This window comes from Pavona decussata, unplaced genomic scaffold (genome assembly GCF_977016875.1).
Source record: "Pavona decussata unplaced genomic scaffold, jaPavDecu1.1 SCAFFOLD_250, whole genome shotgun sequence".
NCBI classification, from domain to species: domain Eukaryota; kingdom Metazoa; phylum Cnidaria; class Anthozoa; order Scleractinia; family Agariciidae; genus Pavona; species Pavona decussata.
This window is the reverse complement of record NW_028145654.1, coordinates 213,373-232,202: the sequence shown is the minus strand read 5'-3', so window position 1 is coordinate 232,202 and position 18,830 is coordinate 213,373. Positions and strand designations below refer to the sequence as shown.

Here is an 18,830-nt window from a genome sequence, read left to right as displayed (position 1 = left end):
ATGAAGAGGCCCCGAGATCTTGGGAGTCCGGGACGAAAATTTTCTCATATGAACACGGTATCCCGGTCACCGGGATGAAGTCTATAACCAAACATTCGCGTCTTAGAACGGATATTTTTAATTATTACGGCTCATTTCTGAGATGTTCTAGTTCAAAATAATTCCTTTTCGTAGTAGAGATAAAGATATAATACCTTTGAGGTTTGTAGAACCGATAAAAATGAAAAATTATTGCCGGGCTTGTTCGTTAAATGTCACGCTCGATTGACCGCGTGACCACTTTTCATCTCGGGATGAAATTTCCCATATGAACGGACTGCAAAATTCATCCCGCTTACCGAGCCATCCCGGTAACCGGGATCATATGAAGAGGCCCTAAGGTTGCGTGAATCCATGTTTACGTCACTGTGTGGTGGAGTCGAGGAGGTGGCCAAACATACGTCATGTACCTCTTCCACGAAACTGAAATGCGCTTGAAGGTAACGGTGAGCCGATACCAGTTTTTTCAAATCGATCCGATACGAGCTATTTACCGATGTTTTAAAAAGTATGTTTCCGATATCTATATCGACAACACTATTTCGACGTTATCATCCGAAGACTTTTCTGTATGTGATGTTATAGACTGCCAGCAGTCGTACTTTTTTTCCTCAAATCACTCTCGCAAAGTGACGGTACCATTATGCAAAGTAGAAACTTAGATCACGCGAAGTACGTGACATGACTGCACAAGCTGTGATGAATGAAGCCGGAAATGCACTGATCAAGCGCAACTATAAATAGGGGCGTTTGGCGATTACACAGGGTTTGCGGGCCGGCCTTTTTTTTTTTCGCTCTCATTTCCTGCCCCCCCCCCCTCCCCCCCCCCCTTCCCCCTCCCCCTCAGCCTCCTTCGAATACGCGAACTAAATTTATTATTCAGCGCTCGCCCATGAAAAACGCCTGCATTGCAGGCTGAGGATTTAATAAAAAATGCTTCCTTCGAGGTCAGTACAGTAACGCATACACAAACGGATAAAATATTGGCTTCCTGCCAGCGGTCGCATGAAAAGTATCGAAAGGTATCGAACAGCCGATATCGGGTAATTGGTATCGATAGTGGCTCACCTTCACTTGAAGGATGATCTGAGCCTGTCAAAATTTTGCCGTGAGAAACCCCCTCCAAAAACGATAATCTCATACTATATGTACATGGTCTAGTTTTTTGTTCAGAGTTTTGTGTCAGAAAGCGGGTTTGGGTCAGATTACATTCGCGAGAGTCCTTCAATCGCAGCATTCAACCGAAGGAAGCAATTGAACTCTGCATGAGCATTCAAACGCTTGGTTAGCAACGAGAAAACTCGGAGTGCACTGATCATCGTATTTGTTTCTGAATAATTGTATTCACTCGTTGTTCAAAGGTGAGTATTCAATGTAATCCAGAATGATTGAGCCGTTTATAAAACATGAATTTTTTAGGTGTGTATGTAAACACAGTTCATCCTATCCCAATCATGTGCATGGCTTTTATTGTTGTTTTTCTTTTAACCTGTTTTGTTTTAAATTTAATATCTGCCGTACTTTTGTTTGGGTTAGAAATTCTCGAGAATTTTTTGGCTGGTTTGTTTGACCCGAGGGAGTACAAAAGGCTTTTTAGAACAGTGGCATGAATTGACAAATATCCATACTGCTCTACCGTTTGTAACGAAGACATGGCATGCAGTACTCTTGGCATTTTTATCACGAGTTAAATTTTTAATTTAATATCTCTCCAATTACCGATTGTTCTTTCGTTAGAAGTGATGATATGTTTACCTAGGGCATTGGTTAATGGTTGTTAACACATGCGTGTCAAGGCGCCCTCAGCTCTCATTTGAAGTTCACGATCAACGATTTGCGGAATGGACGAGGAAAGCGTAGCAAGTGCAACGTTTCAAAGCCAAAGATTTGAAAACGATAGTGACGACATGGAAGACGAAGGTACAGGACGGGCTTGTGGATTACTGTCATGGCGACCGACTTTTCTGCAGTGTTTTGCCAAGGCGAAGTGGTTCCTCGTTTTCCAATGCTGGTTCGTTCTTGCCCAAGGCATGATAGTATCAGGGTTTTCTGGAGTTGTGATTTCTTCGCTTGAAAGACGTTTCTCGTTGAAAACTAACGAAGTTGGACTCATCGTGAGTTGCTATGACATTTCGGCCGCAATTATGGCTGTTGTAGTGAGCTATTACGGGCACCACCACAAACCAAAATGGCTAGGAATCGGCGCGTTTATCTTGGGAATTGGCTGCTTGTTATTTGCCCTCCCACACCTCCTGGTGGGGAGATATGAACCTGGTTCCAGTACCACCAATCTTTGCTCTTCAGATCCCTTTCCCACAAACTTGATATGCAAAAGCGCTGTGTGGTATCACATCTTTGTATTTGTCCTAGCTGAAGTTTTCATCGGGGTAGGTGCCACCCCTGTGTACATCTTGGGAACTGCTTTCATCGATGAGAATGTGCGGCACTCCACTTCAGGGATATTCCTTGGGATTATGTATGCGGTAGCCACATTTGGCCCTGCAATTGGATTTTTACTGGGCGGAGAGTTCCTCAATATTTACGTGGATATTCAGCAGGTTAGCAAAATGTGCCAGTGGTCCCAAAATATACCTGTCTCCTGCTCCTCCCCCCCCCTCCACCCATGACAACTTAGCATCATACTTTCCTTATAATTTTTTTCACCCTTTGACAATTCCCCCCCACCCCCACCCCTGGAAATTTCATATCTTCTTTTGGGGATATGGGTATTTTCGGGCTGGACTGTTCAATATAATACCCATGTAAATGTCACATTAATATAATTAATACCCTTTTTTTTCATGCGGGTCATCTACCCCAGACCTCCCACATGTAGTTCGCTTGGTCAAAACATCATCATTGTAGACCACTTAAAGTATGACATCAAATAATGTAATGGAATGTGTGTGTGTGTTTTGAACCTGAAAATCCGTAGGGAAAAGTGGTCCAAACAAAGAGTTTTATCATTCGATGCATATATTTCCTTCCTTTTAATTGGCTGAAAGCAAACCGCATGACCTGCAAATAACGGCCGTTAAAAAATGGTCTTGCTCATGTGGAATACTGTCCAACTGTGTTTTGCTAGGTGTTTTGCCGCGAATAATATTCTGCTTATGTGTAATTGAAACCACCCTCTTGTGTGAAAATAGCAGACTCTGCAAGGCAGCACACGCTTACCCCTTCCCGAAAATAATTATGAAAAACTAACTCAGTGATCAAATGATAAAACAATTATTGAACTCTGAGTTTAATCGCAAAATATCATGATTTGTCAGTGTCTTGCAGAGAAATAAATTATTATTTGCTGAAGCTGAATAATTGATCTGCACACCACTGACAAATCACAATATTCTGCTCAACCTAATCCAATAATTTATTGTTAAATCTGTGGAAGTTAGGGTTTGCAATATATGATGAACCTTCCATACATGTAGCAGCAATATGATATTAAAGGAAGTCCCCCCTTAAATGTCAAAACTATTTAGCCAGAGTGGTCAGTTTATTGGCTTAAAATTAACCTTTAAAAACATTTTTAATGAGCGAGCAAACCTTGGTTTTAAAACTTTTAATCACGGATTAATGTTAATTGGCTTTCAAACAATCAGACCCAGTTCATTGAAGTCTATCAAAAAGTCATGTATTATATCATTCTCCTAATGGGCCGCCCATTTTGTACTGGTGTAGAATCAGCCTTTAAAACCTTTTATACCCTCAATATCAACATATGCATTCTTCTCATTAGTCTCCAAATGTTTCTTATGTGACTAGTTGGGAGAGTTCATTTCAAATTAAAATCAGGACATTTCATCTTGGTGGGTTCTTTTTTGTTTAATTTTTACATGTAAGCAAAAATACTATTAAGAGAAATTAGATGCTCTTCACTGTTTATGAAATGCGTAGTTCGAGAAAATATCCATACCTCTCCCTAGGAAGAGATTTTTTCTCTTTTTCCCCACTCCAACCCTCTGGAAATTCTTACTTAGCTTTGTACATTGCTTTAAATTTTGTGGCCTTTGAGCAACTCCCTTCCCCCCTCCCCCCCCCCCCCCCCTCCAGGCCACCCTCCTAGAATTTCCTATCCTTTCTGTGGGGGTTGTGTAAATATTTTCTGAAACTGCACAATAATGGAATCATGTTGTGAGGACAGAGCGATAGCCTTCCACGCAGTCGTTTTTAGGGGATTTGTATAACCTCCTCCCCCTCCTTTTTAACCGAGCGCCACATTCCTTTCGTCTGCTAAGCCAATCACATTGAACCTTCTCTGGGGAGGAGGTAACACAAGTCCCGTAAAAAGGATTGCATGGGAGGCTATCAGATAGACTGATAAAATGAAAGACATCTATAGTCTCTGGGTGTGTAATAACGAATATTGTCATCTTGTTTTCGCAGCCAGAAGATGTGGAGCTTACACCACAGGACTCTAACTTTATTGGTGCTTGGTGGCTAGGCTATATCGTTGGTGGTTTCTTATCCATTATGGTCAGCCTCCCATTGATTGCATTTCCACAGGAACTCCCTGGAACACCAGAAATTCGAGCCGAAAAGCAAGACTGTACTGACTACATTGAGGATGCTAATATGCCTCATACATTAAAACAATTGCTTCCCTCTTTGAAGTCACTCCTGACGAACAAAACTTTTGTATTTTTAGCCCTTGCAGCTTCCTTTGAGGGATTTGCTGTGAGCGGATTTTCAACATTTTTACCCAAATTTGTAGAATCACAGTTTCGTATCCCTGCTGGGCTTGCGTCCACGTACACTGGTCTTGTTGTGGTTCCAGGAGGTGTTGGCGGCATGTTGTTTGGTGGTTATCTCATCAAAAGAATGAAGTGGACATGTGATAAAATCATCAAGGCGTGTTTTATCATTGCCTGTTTGGCCACACTATGGGCTTTTGGGATGTTCTTTGGTTGTTCAAACAGAGAATTTGTTGGTGTTACTCATCCATATATTAACAGGTACATGTGACTTAATTATAAAGTAATTAAGATTTACTAGTTCAGGGTTTGTATGGGTCATGGAAAACCTGGAAAGTCATGGAATTTTGTAATTTCATTTTCCAGACATGAAAAGTCTTGTATTTTAATTGTGGGTCATTGTAAGTCATTAAAAAAATTATGTTTATGGAGGATTAAAAATCAGTGAGAAAGCATGCATTCTTTTAGGGAATAAAAAAGGACAAAGATGAACAATAAAAAAAATGGAAAGGAACCAAGACATGATTTACACTCAGTAAAAATAAACACTGCGCATTTTGATGCTGTAAAATGTGAATGCTTTGTCATGGAAAAGGTCATTGAAAGTCATGGACTTTTGAAAGCCCAAAAGAGTACGAACCCTGTAGTTATGCAATATTTTTAAGTTTATGCGGTAACCATCACACTGGTCACTGACTTCACACCATCCCTCCGGCAGGTATCACTTCAGAAGCGTGTACATGTACATATACCAAAAGAAAGCACCATGTCACTACTATTTCATCTCCTACCACTGAAATGCTTCAATTGAGGATTCCCAAGGGTCTCATTGAATTTATATTTTAAGAGGGAGGCAAGCCGGGCAGTTTGGCTTTTATAGACATGATGTTCAGATTGTTTATTGATAAGTAACTGTATAATTATGTTAATGTTGTTCTAGTATGAAAGTCAAAAAATAAGTTCTTTATCAATTTTTCTTTCCCGTGTTTGAGGAGTATATAAGATTCAAATTTCCCTTCAATCTGGTGTGATACATTACTGCGCAAGATGCAGAATACCAGGCGTAGTAGGGCTGTTCACGAGGTCGATACAGGAAACCCAATGATAGGAACCCTAGTTTCTCAGACAATTCTGAGATGTGCAGAACATGCATGTACAGTATGCACAGTAAAAAAGGAGGCACTGTCCTTTAATTAATAAGCAAGTTTGACACTTAAAAACCAAAGAGACACCATTTTTGGTTATTAAGCAGCCAAGTAACATTGCTTCTCAAAGACAATTTTTCTATAATTACATGTATACAGTCAACTCTGTCATAGCGACCACTTCTTGTAAGCGACCACCGCTTGTAAGCGGCTACTTCATAAACAACGGTTTTGTTTCTCAGTTAAACACTGTTTCAAGAGCTCTCTTGTAAGCGACCACCACTCAAATTTCTGAAGGGACCGCAACCACTTTTTAGGCAAGAAATTTGACATATTCTTTAAGTTGTTTTCTGTTTCCGGTAAGCGACCACCAACATAATCATGTATGATCGTCAGTAAATCATTACTCAGAAGTGACAACACTTCAATTTTTAATGACGCTAACCCGGACTGCTGAGTTCAAGTATAACATGAGACACATTGACAAGTACTGTAGTGTACACTGTACTGCACTTTTCCCGAAACTTGTTGCATGTGAAAAAATCAAATAAATTAGTTTCTATTTGCATAATGTTAGCTGATAAGGTAATATCTTTATGTAATTAATTAATCAATCCAGCATTAGGCTTATTTTGTTGATCTTTCCCATAATTATTTATAAGCGACCACCTCCCGTAAGCGACCACTTTGTCGTGCCCCAAGGATGGTCACTTACGAGAGAGTTGACTGGATATATAAATGGACAGGTAAGAGTTGCTAACTGACCCAAAGTAACAAAATACTTTTGTTAGTATACAAACACAGTTATTATTGGGTTGACAAAAGGTAAATATTTCTTGCATTTTCTTTACTTCTAGCTCTAGCTCAGCACTGATTAACATAACTTCATCCTGCAATGCTGCCTGTAACTGTGATGTCAAGTACTTTTCACCTGTTTGTTCAAAACAAGATCAGCTGACATTCTACTCTCCCTGTTATGCTGGCTGTACCACAGAAAATGTGTTGGGTGAAAAAGTAAGTCCAGAAGCTAACAGTCTTTGTTTTAAATCATTAGTTTCTCTCCTCTCGATTCACATGAATAATTTTGATTCCTTTTTGTTGGGCTTTGCAGTGCTTTACCAGCCAACATGGTTAGTGAAAGAGCAAAACTTGCTAGCTATAGCTAGCTGAAATTGAAGTTTTTATTAGTCTATGGCTCAGTTGGCTACCATTAGTCTTGAGCTTGGATGTGTGACATAAAATTAATTAATGCTCAAAGAAATTGAAGGTTTGAAAGCATAGCCCTCTTATGTCAAATTTTAGGCTAAATTAGGCTTATTTTTCATTCACTCAAAAGTTCACTTTAATCAAAGAACATTGCAGCTGTTGTTTTTTTTTTACACTGAAATGTCTGTTGTTCCACTTTTTTTTCTCCTATTGCTGACTTGATATTGTGGCCTTGTTTTTCTCAAAAACTACATGTAAGCGTAAGCCAGAGAAAAAAGACAGTGATCATGTTCTCTCAGACTAAATTGAAGATGTGCAAAAATTCAGGCACTTGTGGACAAATTAAAAAATCAGCCTAAATTATTCATTCAAAACAAAACGGTTATGCTGTCATCCCTTCAGTTGTTATCATGTGACTAAGGTTAAATAATATTAACCTTTAGTTTATACGAGTTTTAAAATTTTGTTTAATTTAAAATCATGAGGCATCATTTTGTATAAGGGGCAGTTCCAGTAAAAGTCCATACCCACCCCATGGAAATTTCTAGGGGGAGGGGGGTCTTAAAGGTCAAAATTGTAGGACCAAAGTATGATGCTAAACTGGAATTGACTGGGAGGACGGAGGGTGCAAAACAAAAACCCTTCCATGGGGGGAGTATGGATATTTCCTGGAACAGCACAATTATTGATTTAATGTATTCCCTCATAACAAATTTTATATAAATCTCTCCTCCTGCCCCAGTGGTTTAAATTCATGATCAGTTTAATATGTTAATGGTGACTCATTTCTTTTCTGTAGTATTCTTTTCTGCTGTAGAGTGTGTTTAATATGTTATGGTGACTCATTTCTTTTCTGCTGTAGAGTTATCAAAACTGCAGTTGTTTTCCAAATCCTTTGAGTGAAGGTGTCCAAGGAAGTGGCTGTGAACCAGAGTGTAAATCACTCGTTCCATTCATGCTGTTTTTGTTTGGTCTCATGGTTTTCACGTTTTCCAACAACATTCCTGCAACCACAGCAACACTAAGGTTAGAGTACACATTAAGTTATGTTTTAAACATGAGTGCTCAGCAGTGTTTTATCGAGTGGTTTTAGGCCCGAAAAAAGATGTGCTGTGAGTTTTCTGAACGGCTTCAAAAATGTTCCTGGAGAAGCGTGTGTCAAGAGAACTCATAACAATGATACTTTTGTGAACGTTGGAAATAAGCACACGAGAAAAACATTAAACACCGCATACTAATAAGGAGGAGGTTTTATTGGGTTTTAACACCACTGCACGTGATGTTTTATCGACCATTTTATTTTGATAGGTTAATGAGCTTATGAATTATTAATGAGTTTTGAAGTTCTTTTAAGTAGTACAATGTGTATGTGTAGGTTCAACATAATATTATGTACACTCAACTTATTTCATTTGTGTACAAGATTGAACCAAGTCAAGTGAAGCATTTGTGGTTGTAAACAAAAGAAATCAGTCAATCAGTCGAAACTCAGATAGAAAGCACCTCAGGGCAGTGTCCTTAAAAAGGACCTGTACTCTTTAATGCTGTATAACAATTTTTTTATTAAATGTTACTAAGCCGTTCAATAACATGCGGACTCTGAAGTTCAAGATTCGACCAGCTGTTACACTTTTCACTGCTATCAATCGCTGCAACCGACCTCTCAGAAAACAAAAACGTTTGGCTGAATGGTGTCAAAAGGTCATGTTCATGTGCTGTGATTGGCAGATTTCAATCCACTTTGTCGGCTTCTGTATTTTTACAGTCAGACAGTTGTCACTGTACTTACATGTATGATTGACAGCAGTAAAACACTTAATTCGTTAGTTGCAGTTGAAGTTAAGAGTCCATGAATCATTTTATTGAAAGGCACAGTAATAACATGAAACTGAATGTTTACAAGCAGATGATTACCAAATAATCATGTGACTACCGATAGATGATGTTGATTCAGCTTTTCTGGAGGAACATAGAAGTTCATAACTATCTTTATTTTATGATGTTCAGTACAAGTTGCCAATCAGTGATTTCATTTCAGTGACATGATTGTTAACAAAAATAATCATCAGACTATGGTACTGGGCATTACCTATCACACACTAAATTTTATTATCTATTAGGCCCTCCATAGAAATATTTGGAGTGAGCTTTCTTTCGATAATCATGTATGGTATTAGCAAATATTATTTTTGTAAAAATGTAATGTTAAGGTTTGAATTCATAAACTGATGTCAAGGGATACCTTGTTTGAAGTCCACACAGCCTTCGTGTTACCCCATTTTCATTATTGTTCTGCTGTTTGGCATTTCCGTGGTGCATGGAATTAATATTGGAATACCGATTAATAATGGTTAAAGGACTGAGTAGAGTCCAATTTGGTCTGTAATCATATGAGTGATTAACAAAATGGGATAACCGTGCAGCGTAAGTGCGATTTGTTTAATCACGAGTATGATTTACAGACAGAATTAGATGACACCAAGTCCTGTTACCAATTAATCATAACTATAATAATAACAAAATATGAGGAAAAAACCAATACTTTAACTTTTTGGTGAATAAATAGAGGACAACAGTTGAGTTAAGTTTAGAGATTAATTTCATTACAGCACGCACAAATGACGTGTACTGTCCCATAACATGGTCAGGCGTGACGTGTAAATTAAACTGTCCAATTAATGCCCAAATAGTGCATGTTGGTAACCATCAGATTTGAGAATTTTGTTATAGTTATGATTAATTAGAAAACTGTCCTTAGCTATTGTTAGTTTAAGGTGTCCTCTATTAGCGGAGGGATCTCCCTCAGCTAGATACTTAAAATTAGACATTAATAAAGTTTATTCATTTCATTCAATAGGTGTAAATATAGCCATATGCTGATATTATAACGATGAGAATAAAAGTCAAAAAGTAATTATTATTGTTGATGTAATTATTAAATAAATATTAATTATTGGTTTGCTGTCACTCTAGGTGTGTTCCAGAGAGTCAAGGGTCTTTTGCGCTGGGTATAAACCAACTGATTGTTCGTATTCTTGCCTTCATACCATCACCAATTGTGTTTGGATATGTCATTGATGCTGCTTGCCGTTTGCATCAAGAGGATCCATGTGATCCCGGGGCGGAAAGGAATTGTTTGGAATACAACACTGAAATGTTTAGGTCAGTAAATTTGTATGGAAAGTGCACACAAGACATAGTATTAAAACACAGCAGAAAATCTCAGTACAGTGTAACTCAAAGTCCCCAAGACAAGTAGTAAGAAGTATTGTTAAATTCTGACTTGACTGGCTGAGATTTTGGCTTCTTCTAAATGTGCAAAATCACAGACATCAAGTGAGAGACCCAGATTTTGGAGTTTCTTTAAAAAATGCACACCTTAGATTTTTATACTTTTGATCATTGGCCAGTTTGCTTGCTTCACTACTCCTCGCCAGGTGTATAAAATCTAATCTTTATGGTTGGTGGTTGTTGTCCTTTGCCCTTGCTCCTCCTCAATCCCACTGCTCATGGCATAGCCTTAAGATTGCGCGATTGCTTTTAACCTCGCTAAACCAGTACACTGCACTTAATTATTCTTTTATCTTGTACTTTAATCTTTCGAATCAAAACTTCGAAAGCAGCATTTCCTTGATTAAAAACGCACAATACTTTCGGTTGTTAAATATTAGGCAAGGAACCAAGAAAACGCTTGAAGAGCGAACTCTTTCCAGCTCGAGCAGACACGTGCACACATCACTCCAACAAAAATGCAAACAAAGTTGGCTGCTTCGGCAGAGTTGCTTCCTGTTAAAAAAGAACCAAACTGTAGCCTCGGATAAGACGTCTGAAAGACTCAACACACAAAAAATTCTTTGTTTCCCTGTCTTGAAACTTGATGCACTCAACTCGATACTCGAAGCTTTTGAGCTTCGAGGATTGAAAATCAAGTCACAAAGTTTGAGTTTCAAGGGACTGTCAACTTAGGGGGTGTTTCCATGTGAAAACTCGCACCGGTGCGAGTTTGATACTGGCATAACATTGTAATTTCATGCTGTGTTTACATGAAGGGATACTTTGTGTCGACCGACGTGATTTTGGCGCCATATTGAATTGAATATTGAAGACTGCTCATGCGCTATCCGTTCCAGACTCCCGGGAGAGTGATTTCATGCTGGAGCGAATGGCCGTACGTGTTTACATGACATCGAAACGAGTTTTCATACCGGAATGAAAATCTCGCTCTCAACAGGTACAGTTACCAGGGTGAACTCACACCGGTATGACTCGCTACGGTATGAGATTTTGTGCTGACATCACGTAAACGAATACAGAGCCACAAGAGGGAACTGGAGTGAACTCGTACCGGAATGAAAGTCGCGCCGGTATCATGTAGACACCCCCTTACATTTGGACGGTACTGTATCTGTGTATCCTAATATTCATGCTTCACTCTGAGATCATTGTTCAACCTGCCATTAGCCTCCATTTATGAGTGTCAGTGCCCTCCACCCATGCCAACAAACTGAAAACAAAGTATCATGGACCATTGTACTGAGTGCGGGTTTATTGGACAACCTTCCAGCCCTCAAAAGATACATGTAGGTTCTTGTTATGAGCATGTTGATTTGGTTTCAGAGGGTTTATAGCAAGAAAATCCTGAGAAATAGTGAACTCCGCAAAAGATGTAACTGAATTTTTTACTAAAATAATGTTCTATATGCCTGAGACCTATACTTTACCAACCTACATGTATTGCACTAAGTCTAATTAATTACCAATTAATCTGTTACCTTTATTAGGTACTTGATGATAGCAGTGGGTGGCATTTTCAAGGCTCTTTCTGCTGTATCATTCTTCTTTGCATGGAAATTTTACAAACTGCCTAAGTCCACTCAACTCCAGGCTGTTGGCAGGCAAGATTCAAGCCCTAGTGATGTGACATCACAGACAACCATTCTGGATGGCAACAGCATTCGCAAGGAAAATACAGAGATGGAACTAGTTCCAGTAGCTCAGTTCATTACAGTTTCTGATTCGCCCAATGAAAGTGAAAATCGCAAAATAACGGATGTATAATACTAATAATTAATAATTTACAGATAATAATTATTGAAAGGCTGAATGTAAAAGGGCAGCGGAAGTCCCGGGATGGGGGGGAGGTCTCACTGGATAGAGTTTGTTTTTTGGCCCCTCTGCCTAAACAGGATAATTATATAATTTCAAGCAAGTCTGTGCTAATCAGGGTCTGGACCCGCCCTAAACTATTTAGCAGACCATCAGTCTGCATTAGATCATTTTCAGGAATAGATACAATAATTATTAGCACAATAGAGTCACGCAGGGGGCCATGCTAAATCTCCGGAAAATAAAAAGCTTTGTTAAGTGCAAGGCCTGCTGTGTAAAAATAAAGCTATTTATTCTCCTGAAACTCAACATGGCTGCCTAGTGACAAAGGTATATTGTTTTCAGCATCTAAAGTCTCAAAATTGAGGGTGCTGTCCTACACAGGGTAGGCATTGAAAGTTATTTTTGTTCTAAACAGGGTCAGGGTGTCAAACTCCCAGTTGCTCCCCTATACCCAAACATGTACCCCCTGTCCCCTCCCCAGGGCTTGTTTTCCCTTTTGTTTTCTAGGCTAAATTTAGCCTCCCATGCAGACGTCCTTAAGGGTTCGTCACGCGTTTCGTGGGGGAGGAAATGCGTGACAAACCCCTAAGGACGTCTGCGTGGGAGGCTAGGCTAGATTGTAATCGTTTTATTTTTCTTTTTTATTATAAGCTTATAAATTGTATGCTGCTGAGCTAATCGTTACTATATTTGAGTTAAGTTTTCTTCTACAAAGTGACCATTTGAAACGCGTGCAGGTCAAGACAATAGAAACAACTTATCAATTGAGGGTTTAAGGTCTTTTTTTTTTTTCATTTTGATACATTGTTCAACTTATGTACGTCACCATGAATCTTCCTAGGAATATTTAAATTGAACAAAAAAAGAAAATAAACTTAAGTTGAATAGCAAGTGAAAACTTTTAAACAGCCATCCTACTTTGATCTGCCTACATACTGAGAGGATGTTGATATAAATAAAGCCATCTTATTGCATTGGCTTTACTATTATAAACAGATAAATATTATATTTGTATTTATGATAACATTTTCAACTTACAGCTGTATTATTACTTACGCTTGTTTTGTGATTATCTTAGTGTGTGTGTACATATGTATAAATACATTATTTATATGTATGGCATTGTTAATTATTATTTTGTGATTAAAATACATATATATTTTTTATTAAACATCATGATAGCAGTACTAGTTCCTGTTAAAATCTTGGTACCATGTACTATTGTTGTGTAATATACTGGAAATGAAGTGTGTCTCATTCCATTATCAAACACTAGCTGAGAAGTGGGTTGAAAAACAAGGCCCATGTAGCTTAGTTTTTTAACCAACTTCAAGGAAAAGAGGCATACTGACGAGTATAATAATATTATTAAGGAGGATGCCTAATTTTTTTACTCATGTGCATACGTTCTGCGCATCTCGAGATACTCGGTTTTCCTGTGGGTGGTGGCTACAAATACAGGGATATTTTTGGCAAGGCGCAGCTAAAAACTGCGGAAAAATTAGCACAACTTAGCAACTGCTCTTGGTATCCAAAAAGAAAACTTTGAGTAACCATGCATTTTTGAGGGATAATCAAACTTTGATATGGAAAAAACACATTTTTTTTTGTAATTATTTTTCTTTTTATCATTATTGTGTAGTTACCCCCAATTTTCTTTTTGGATTCCTATAGCCCCTTCTAAGGTCTGCTATCCCTGCCTAGTCATAAACATGAAAAATATCTGTGTTAGTAGGCACCATCCTTAATAGCTTGTCAGACCATGTAAATCAGCTATTATTCCATGAGAGCAGGAGATCATAGATAGAAAACGAAAAAGTTGGCGGTAATCGGATCTACTCATATCCAGCAAGCACAAGTGGAATAATAAACTAAATTTAATATTACTAGATGTTGCTGATTTCACTTTCCAAGAACTAGAAAACAATTAAGTGTTCACTATTCCTCTGGCGTGGTATGGCAGCTAATCCAATCAATTCCTGGAATTGCATTATACAATAATCCAGTTTTTGCATTCAATGTAGGAAGAATGTACTACTAATACAGATTGGATTCGATATTGTGTGGGATAACGTAGATTGAATGAATGAATGGATCTTGAACTTTCAGAAATTATAACCCCCAAATAAATTTGTATGCATTCTCATAATATTGGACAAAACACGTCACATGGTACAAAATCAGATCGCTGTTATCTGCCTGGCAGACGACAACAGTTGCCAGATTTATTATTAGTAGTATTAGTTAGAATTTTTCTACCTTATAGTATGTATTATAATTTTTTACTTATTTTTAAATTGTTACCGCTTTGAGATTTTTGTGTTGAACATGGAAAACTCTTTTGCCAGTTGGGGCACCTGGTTGGGACTGAACCCCAGCCAGGGGTCTTGGGTCACTAACTGTCCCAATAAGTCTTGATTTCCTTTCCCTTCCACGAAAGAACTATTGTCATCATCACCATCATTATTTAATGTCAAATAATAACAGGGAGTGCTTTCCCAATCTTCTGAGCCAGAGGCTCAGGATAAAGTGCTTGACAAAAATCCAGATCAAACTGGAATTTGGAAATGTTGGTTTTTGAGGAGAGGGGAAAACCTATACAAGTAGATCATCTTTCCCATACTTGCAATCTTATAACAAATCATATACTCAAAATTTAGTACTAATAATAATTTACTAACTGCTGATGCCAAACAGGTGGTTAAAACGAGTTGCCCTTCACCAAATTAATATTACACCAAAACAGGCGTTATTATCCTTTGTCAATGTTTGCAGATTTATTAGCAGCATCCAACAATTACAACTAAGAAACTGGTACCAACACTGTTGCTTTATAACATTACACAATATTATAAATTCATAGCACCACAACATTTAAGTTTTGAACATTTTGCTTTCCAGCTTTAAAGCCAACAAGAGTGGCACTTGCTATATTAGATCTAACCATTATTGATGTAATGCTTTGTAACATCCAGCAAAACAATGGAAAATACAAAATTAATGGCTCATTTTTATACCATTAATTCACTGACTGGCATTTTCACAACAAAAAGAAGAGCGGGAGAGGGGGTTGTTCACACCTAAAACCCCAATACTGACCGGAATCTAAATTCTCCTTGAAATACCACTGCATGTAGCATCTCTCGCAGACGCTTTTTTGGCTTGTCACGTGACGCGCAGAAAGACGGAGGCTACACTGCATGATGATTGATACAAACAGATTTCAAGAATAAAGGTTATGATCACCAACAAAATGAATGAATACGGAGCTTTGTTGCTTTAACCCTTGCAGCCACAGTATCAACATGTACATGTATAGTCTCCCCACTGTCCTCCATATATTTCTTATGCTACTAGTTGGGAGATTTTGTATGAAAATCAAGGCATTACATCTTTGGTGATGATTTCCTTTATTCTCTTGACTTGAATGTCTAATCAAGCAGCTACATTGTAAGGCGAAATTAGATCTTGGTCACCACTGGGGCTGGCTTGTAACGTTAAAATGTCCAGGTACTCGGCTCAAATTTGAGCATCTGTATCAGCTCATCCTTGCTGGAACACCATTAATTACTTTTGATGGACAACAGTATAAAAAAAGGAAAATTTTCAAAAGCTTAATACTGAAAATAAATACTATAATTATATGTTAAATTTTCTCCTTCTGAAGAAACCGTCAGTTTAACCTTTGAGTAGGTACCCCCCCCCCCCCAATCCTCACAAGATAGGAATGACAATAATGCGGAAGTGGTTTTCACCAGTTTCCCAATCACAGTTAACCCTTGCAGAATCTCCAAATTGTTAAAACTAAGGCCCAGTTCAAACGTCGCATTTCACATGTGCCGAATAAAACTCGAGAATTAACTGCATGTGAAATGCGACGTTTGAATCAATTAAATTCGACAGTTTCGAATTAAATTCGACTTATGTCGAATCTGCGACTGAAACAGTCGAATATTCGACTTAAGTTCGACATTTGATTCAGACGTCGCATTTCACATGTGCCGAATATAATACATAAATTATAGTAAATTATTATTATTCATTTTGTAACCACAATCCGTAAATGCCATGCGCAGAAGAGTATAAACAGCACTTTGAAAAAATGGCGGGAAGCGAAGGAATGTGCAGTTTGTGCTTTTTGAAAACAAAATATACTTGTTGACGTGTAGCAATTATTATTGTATGAGGCGCTCGGTGTTTGAAAATGAAAAGGACACTCCTGGGTGGAAAGAGTGAAAATCTGTGGCATATTGTGAGACGTGCTTCAATGAAACGATGAAAAGAGGCGGGTCGAGTGAAGGCCAAGATGAGTCATCTTGGCTTTAACTTGACCCGCGCCTTTTCATCACGCTGTTGGCAATAAAGATATTACTGCAAACAAGCCGCATTCGTCAACTGGTAGCACAAAAACAAAAACACTGAAGGCGGACGGAGTTAAATTCGGCACCATTAAATTTGACGTCTGAATCAAATGCCGCATCTGCTATAGCTGATATATTGTTGTTCTTTAATAGCTGTGCTCGATTTAATATGTGTCGCTATCAGATTTGTTGTTGTTCTCTGTAGCGTAAAGCTCACCGCCTTTTTTAGGCTGTCGATGTGGCTTTTTGAAAACTTTAAACGTTTAGATTAGATGCTCAAACTTCACTTTAATCGTAGGAGGATTTCGCCGCGAACTTAAACGGTTAGTTTTAGCAGTTTCGAAAGCACTTTTTTAACGGATGTTTTGGTTTTTTAAAAAAGAAGAGAGAAGAAAAAAAAAAAAAAACAAACAAAAAAACGACTGTCCTCGTGTCGAACCGGTCCACGAAAAATGTAATCGACTCCGGCCTTGGTTCAGCGCGTCAATCGCTTGCGCCAACGAAGCCACAACAATAATAGCGCTTCAATTATACCAACACATTACTTGTATCGGCTCGAACAGCGAGCGGCTGATCGGACGCTTCGCTGACTTCATTGTACAGCGAAACAAAAGGTTTCTTTTGTTTCTCGTTCAACAAAAGATCTCCAAAGGAGGCCGCTTGGAAAACTGAGTTTTTTGCATACGTTATTTCTCAAAAACGAAGAGCAAATCAACGAAAAAAAATACAGGGCAATGTTTGTTGACTGAAACGAAGCTCACATGCAAAAATTGAGACAAATCCGAGAAGAAAAAAAAAATGGCCTAAAATTCGACATAGGTCGGTTATGCTCTCAGCCCTTCAATTGTTGTAGTCGACTAAAATAGGAGTTATATTCGGCACATGTGAAATGCGACGTTTGAACCGGGCCTAAGTTTTAAACTGTTTGTAAAGTTCTGTAATCTTGAAACAATTTGCATGACACTTGGGAAGAGATAAAAACTAACATTCATGAACGTTTAATTAAAGAACAAAAAAACAAACCACTTGTGACTACATGTACCTCAGTGTTCACCCATGTTCAGTGTTATTGTGTTGCTCTGGGTTCAGACTGGTTGAAGGTGTTCTTTACTTCTTTCATGACAAGTTAAAGTGAATACTACTGAGAATAGATACATGCAACTACTACAAACCCACCAATTAATTTTTGAACATTTTTACGGGGACCAAGGTTGTTACCCAAGAAAATTTCAAGGACCCCACAAGGCCAAAAGCCAAAAAGTTAGTAGCCCAACAAGTGAAGTGTTAAGTGCTGCTGGCCAAAACATTTAGGCACCCAGAGTATTTTCTTGGGCGCCCCAGGCTACTGGGCTCCTGTAAGCCAGCAGCTTTGAGGACAAAACACGTCACATGGTACGTACAATGTATAAAATTGGATGGCAGAGCCGTTACCCAAGAGAAAAAAAGCAAAGAAAGAATGTCACAATAGAGTCCTAAAGTGTAACGTAACAAATAATTATTTGAATTTTTGAAGTTATGGGATTTGTCAGCATTATTCGGAAAGAGCATGATGAAAAATGTCTACTTTGCCAGAAATTAACTCTGTTATGCCCTAATGACTCCATACAAATCCTTCTAATTTTGTCTCAGTTCTTAATGTTTGGAACTGAGACAAAATTAGAAGGATTTGTATGGAGTCACCAAGGCATAACATAGCTAATATCTGGCCCCCAAATTGCAATAAGATGCTGATTTTTGGTAAGTAGGCATTTTTCATCATGCTCTTTCCGAATATACTAACAAATTCCACAATTTCATAAATTTAGCTTTTGTGACGTCATCACTTTAGGAGTCTAGTTTAGGTCTTTGCAACTGTTGTAATCAAGTAAGCTATTCAGTTTCCTTTTGTTTGTTCGCAAACATGTTGTGGTCATAATTGGCTGTTCTATCTGTTCAACAGTAATCTGTGCGTGATTCAGAAAGTAATCGGATACAGCTGTAGTAAGACAAATAAACCATTTCCAGCTCACTATTTTGTCAAAGGATAATGCCCTCAGCTGAAAGATTGTCCTCAAAATTTAACAGTTGCCCTCGGAAGTTTCGCTTCAGCTTGGGCATTATCCTCTGATATACCATCTGTCTGCATGGGTTTATTCACTAAACAGCCAAACCTCTCTTAAACAGCCACTCCTCTCAGGGCTCTTATTAAATTTTGAGCCACGCGTTGCTTTGTGAGTGAAGCCAATGCACAACAGTCAAAATGATGCACAACATAAAAGTCCCATTCAGGGTAC

General features: G+C 38.3%; 1 protein-coding gene across 3 annotated transcripts; it reads left to right on the top strand.

The window, feature by feature from the left end:
• The first annotated feature begins 1,258 nt into the window (after positions 1 to 1,258).
• On the top strand, positions 1,259 to 16,168 carry LOC146456994 (solute carrier organic anion transporter family member 4A1-like). Of its 3 annotated transcripts, XR_014858638.1 has the most exons (8): positions 1,259 to 1,400; positions 1,777 to 2,597; positions 4,429 to 4,997; positions 6,739 to 6,895; positions 7,950 to 8,113; positions 10,061 to 10,249; positions 11,869 to 12,703; positions 12,803 to 16,168. XR_014858638.1 is itself a non-coding variant. In XM_085092441.1 (7 exons), exons 2-7 carry the CDS (start codon positions 1,881 to 1,883, stop codon positions 12,143 to 12,145), a joined length of 2,073 nt encoding a protein of 690 aa, XP_084948567.1. In that variant the 5' UTR covers positions 1,259 to 1,400; positions 1,777 to 1,880; the 3' UTR covers positions 12,146 to 16,168. The 3 variants fall into 3 exon arrangements, 2 of the variants coding, with proteins under 2 accessions (XP_084948567.1, XP_084948568.1); XM_085092441.1 differs by having other exon boundaries at positions 11,869 to 16,168; XM_085092442.1 differs by having other exon boundaries at positions 1,263 to 1,400; positions 1,780 to 2,597; positions 11,869 to 16,168.
• The last annotated feature ends 2,662 nt before the right edge of the window (positions 16,169 to 18,830 follow it).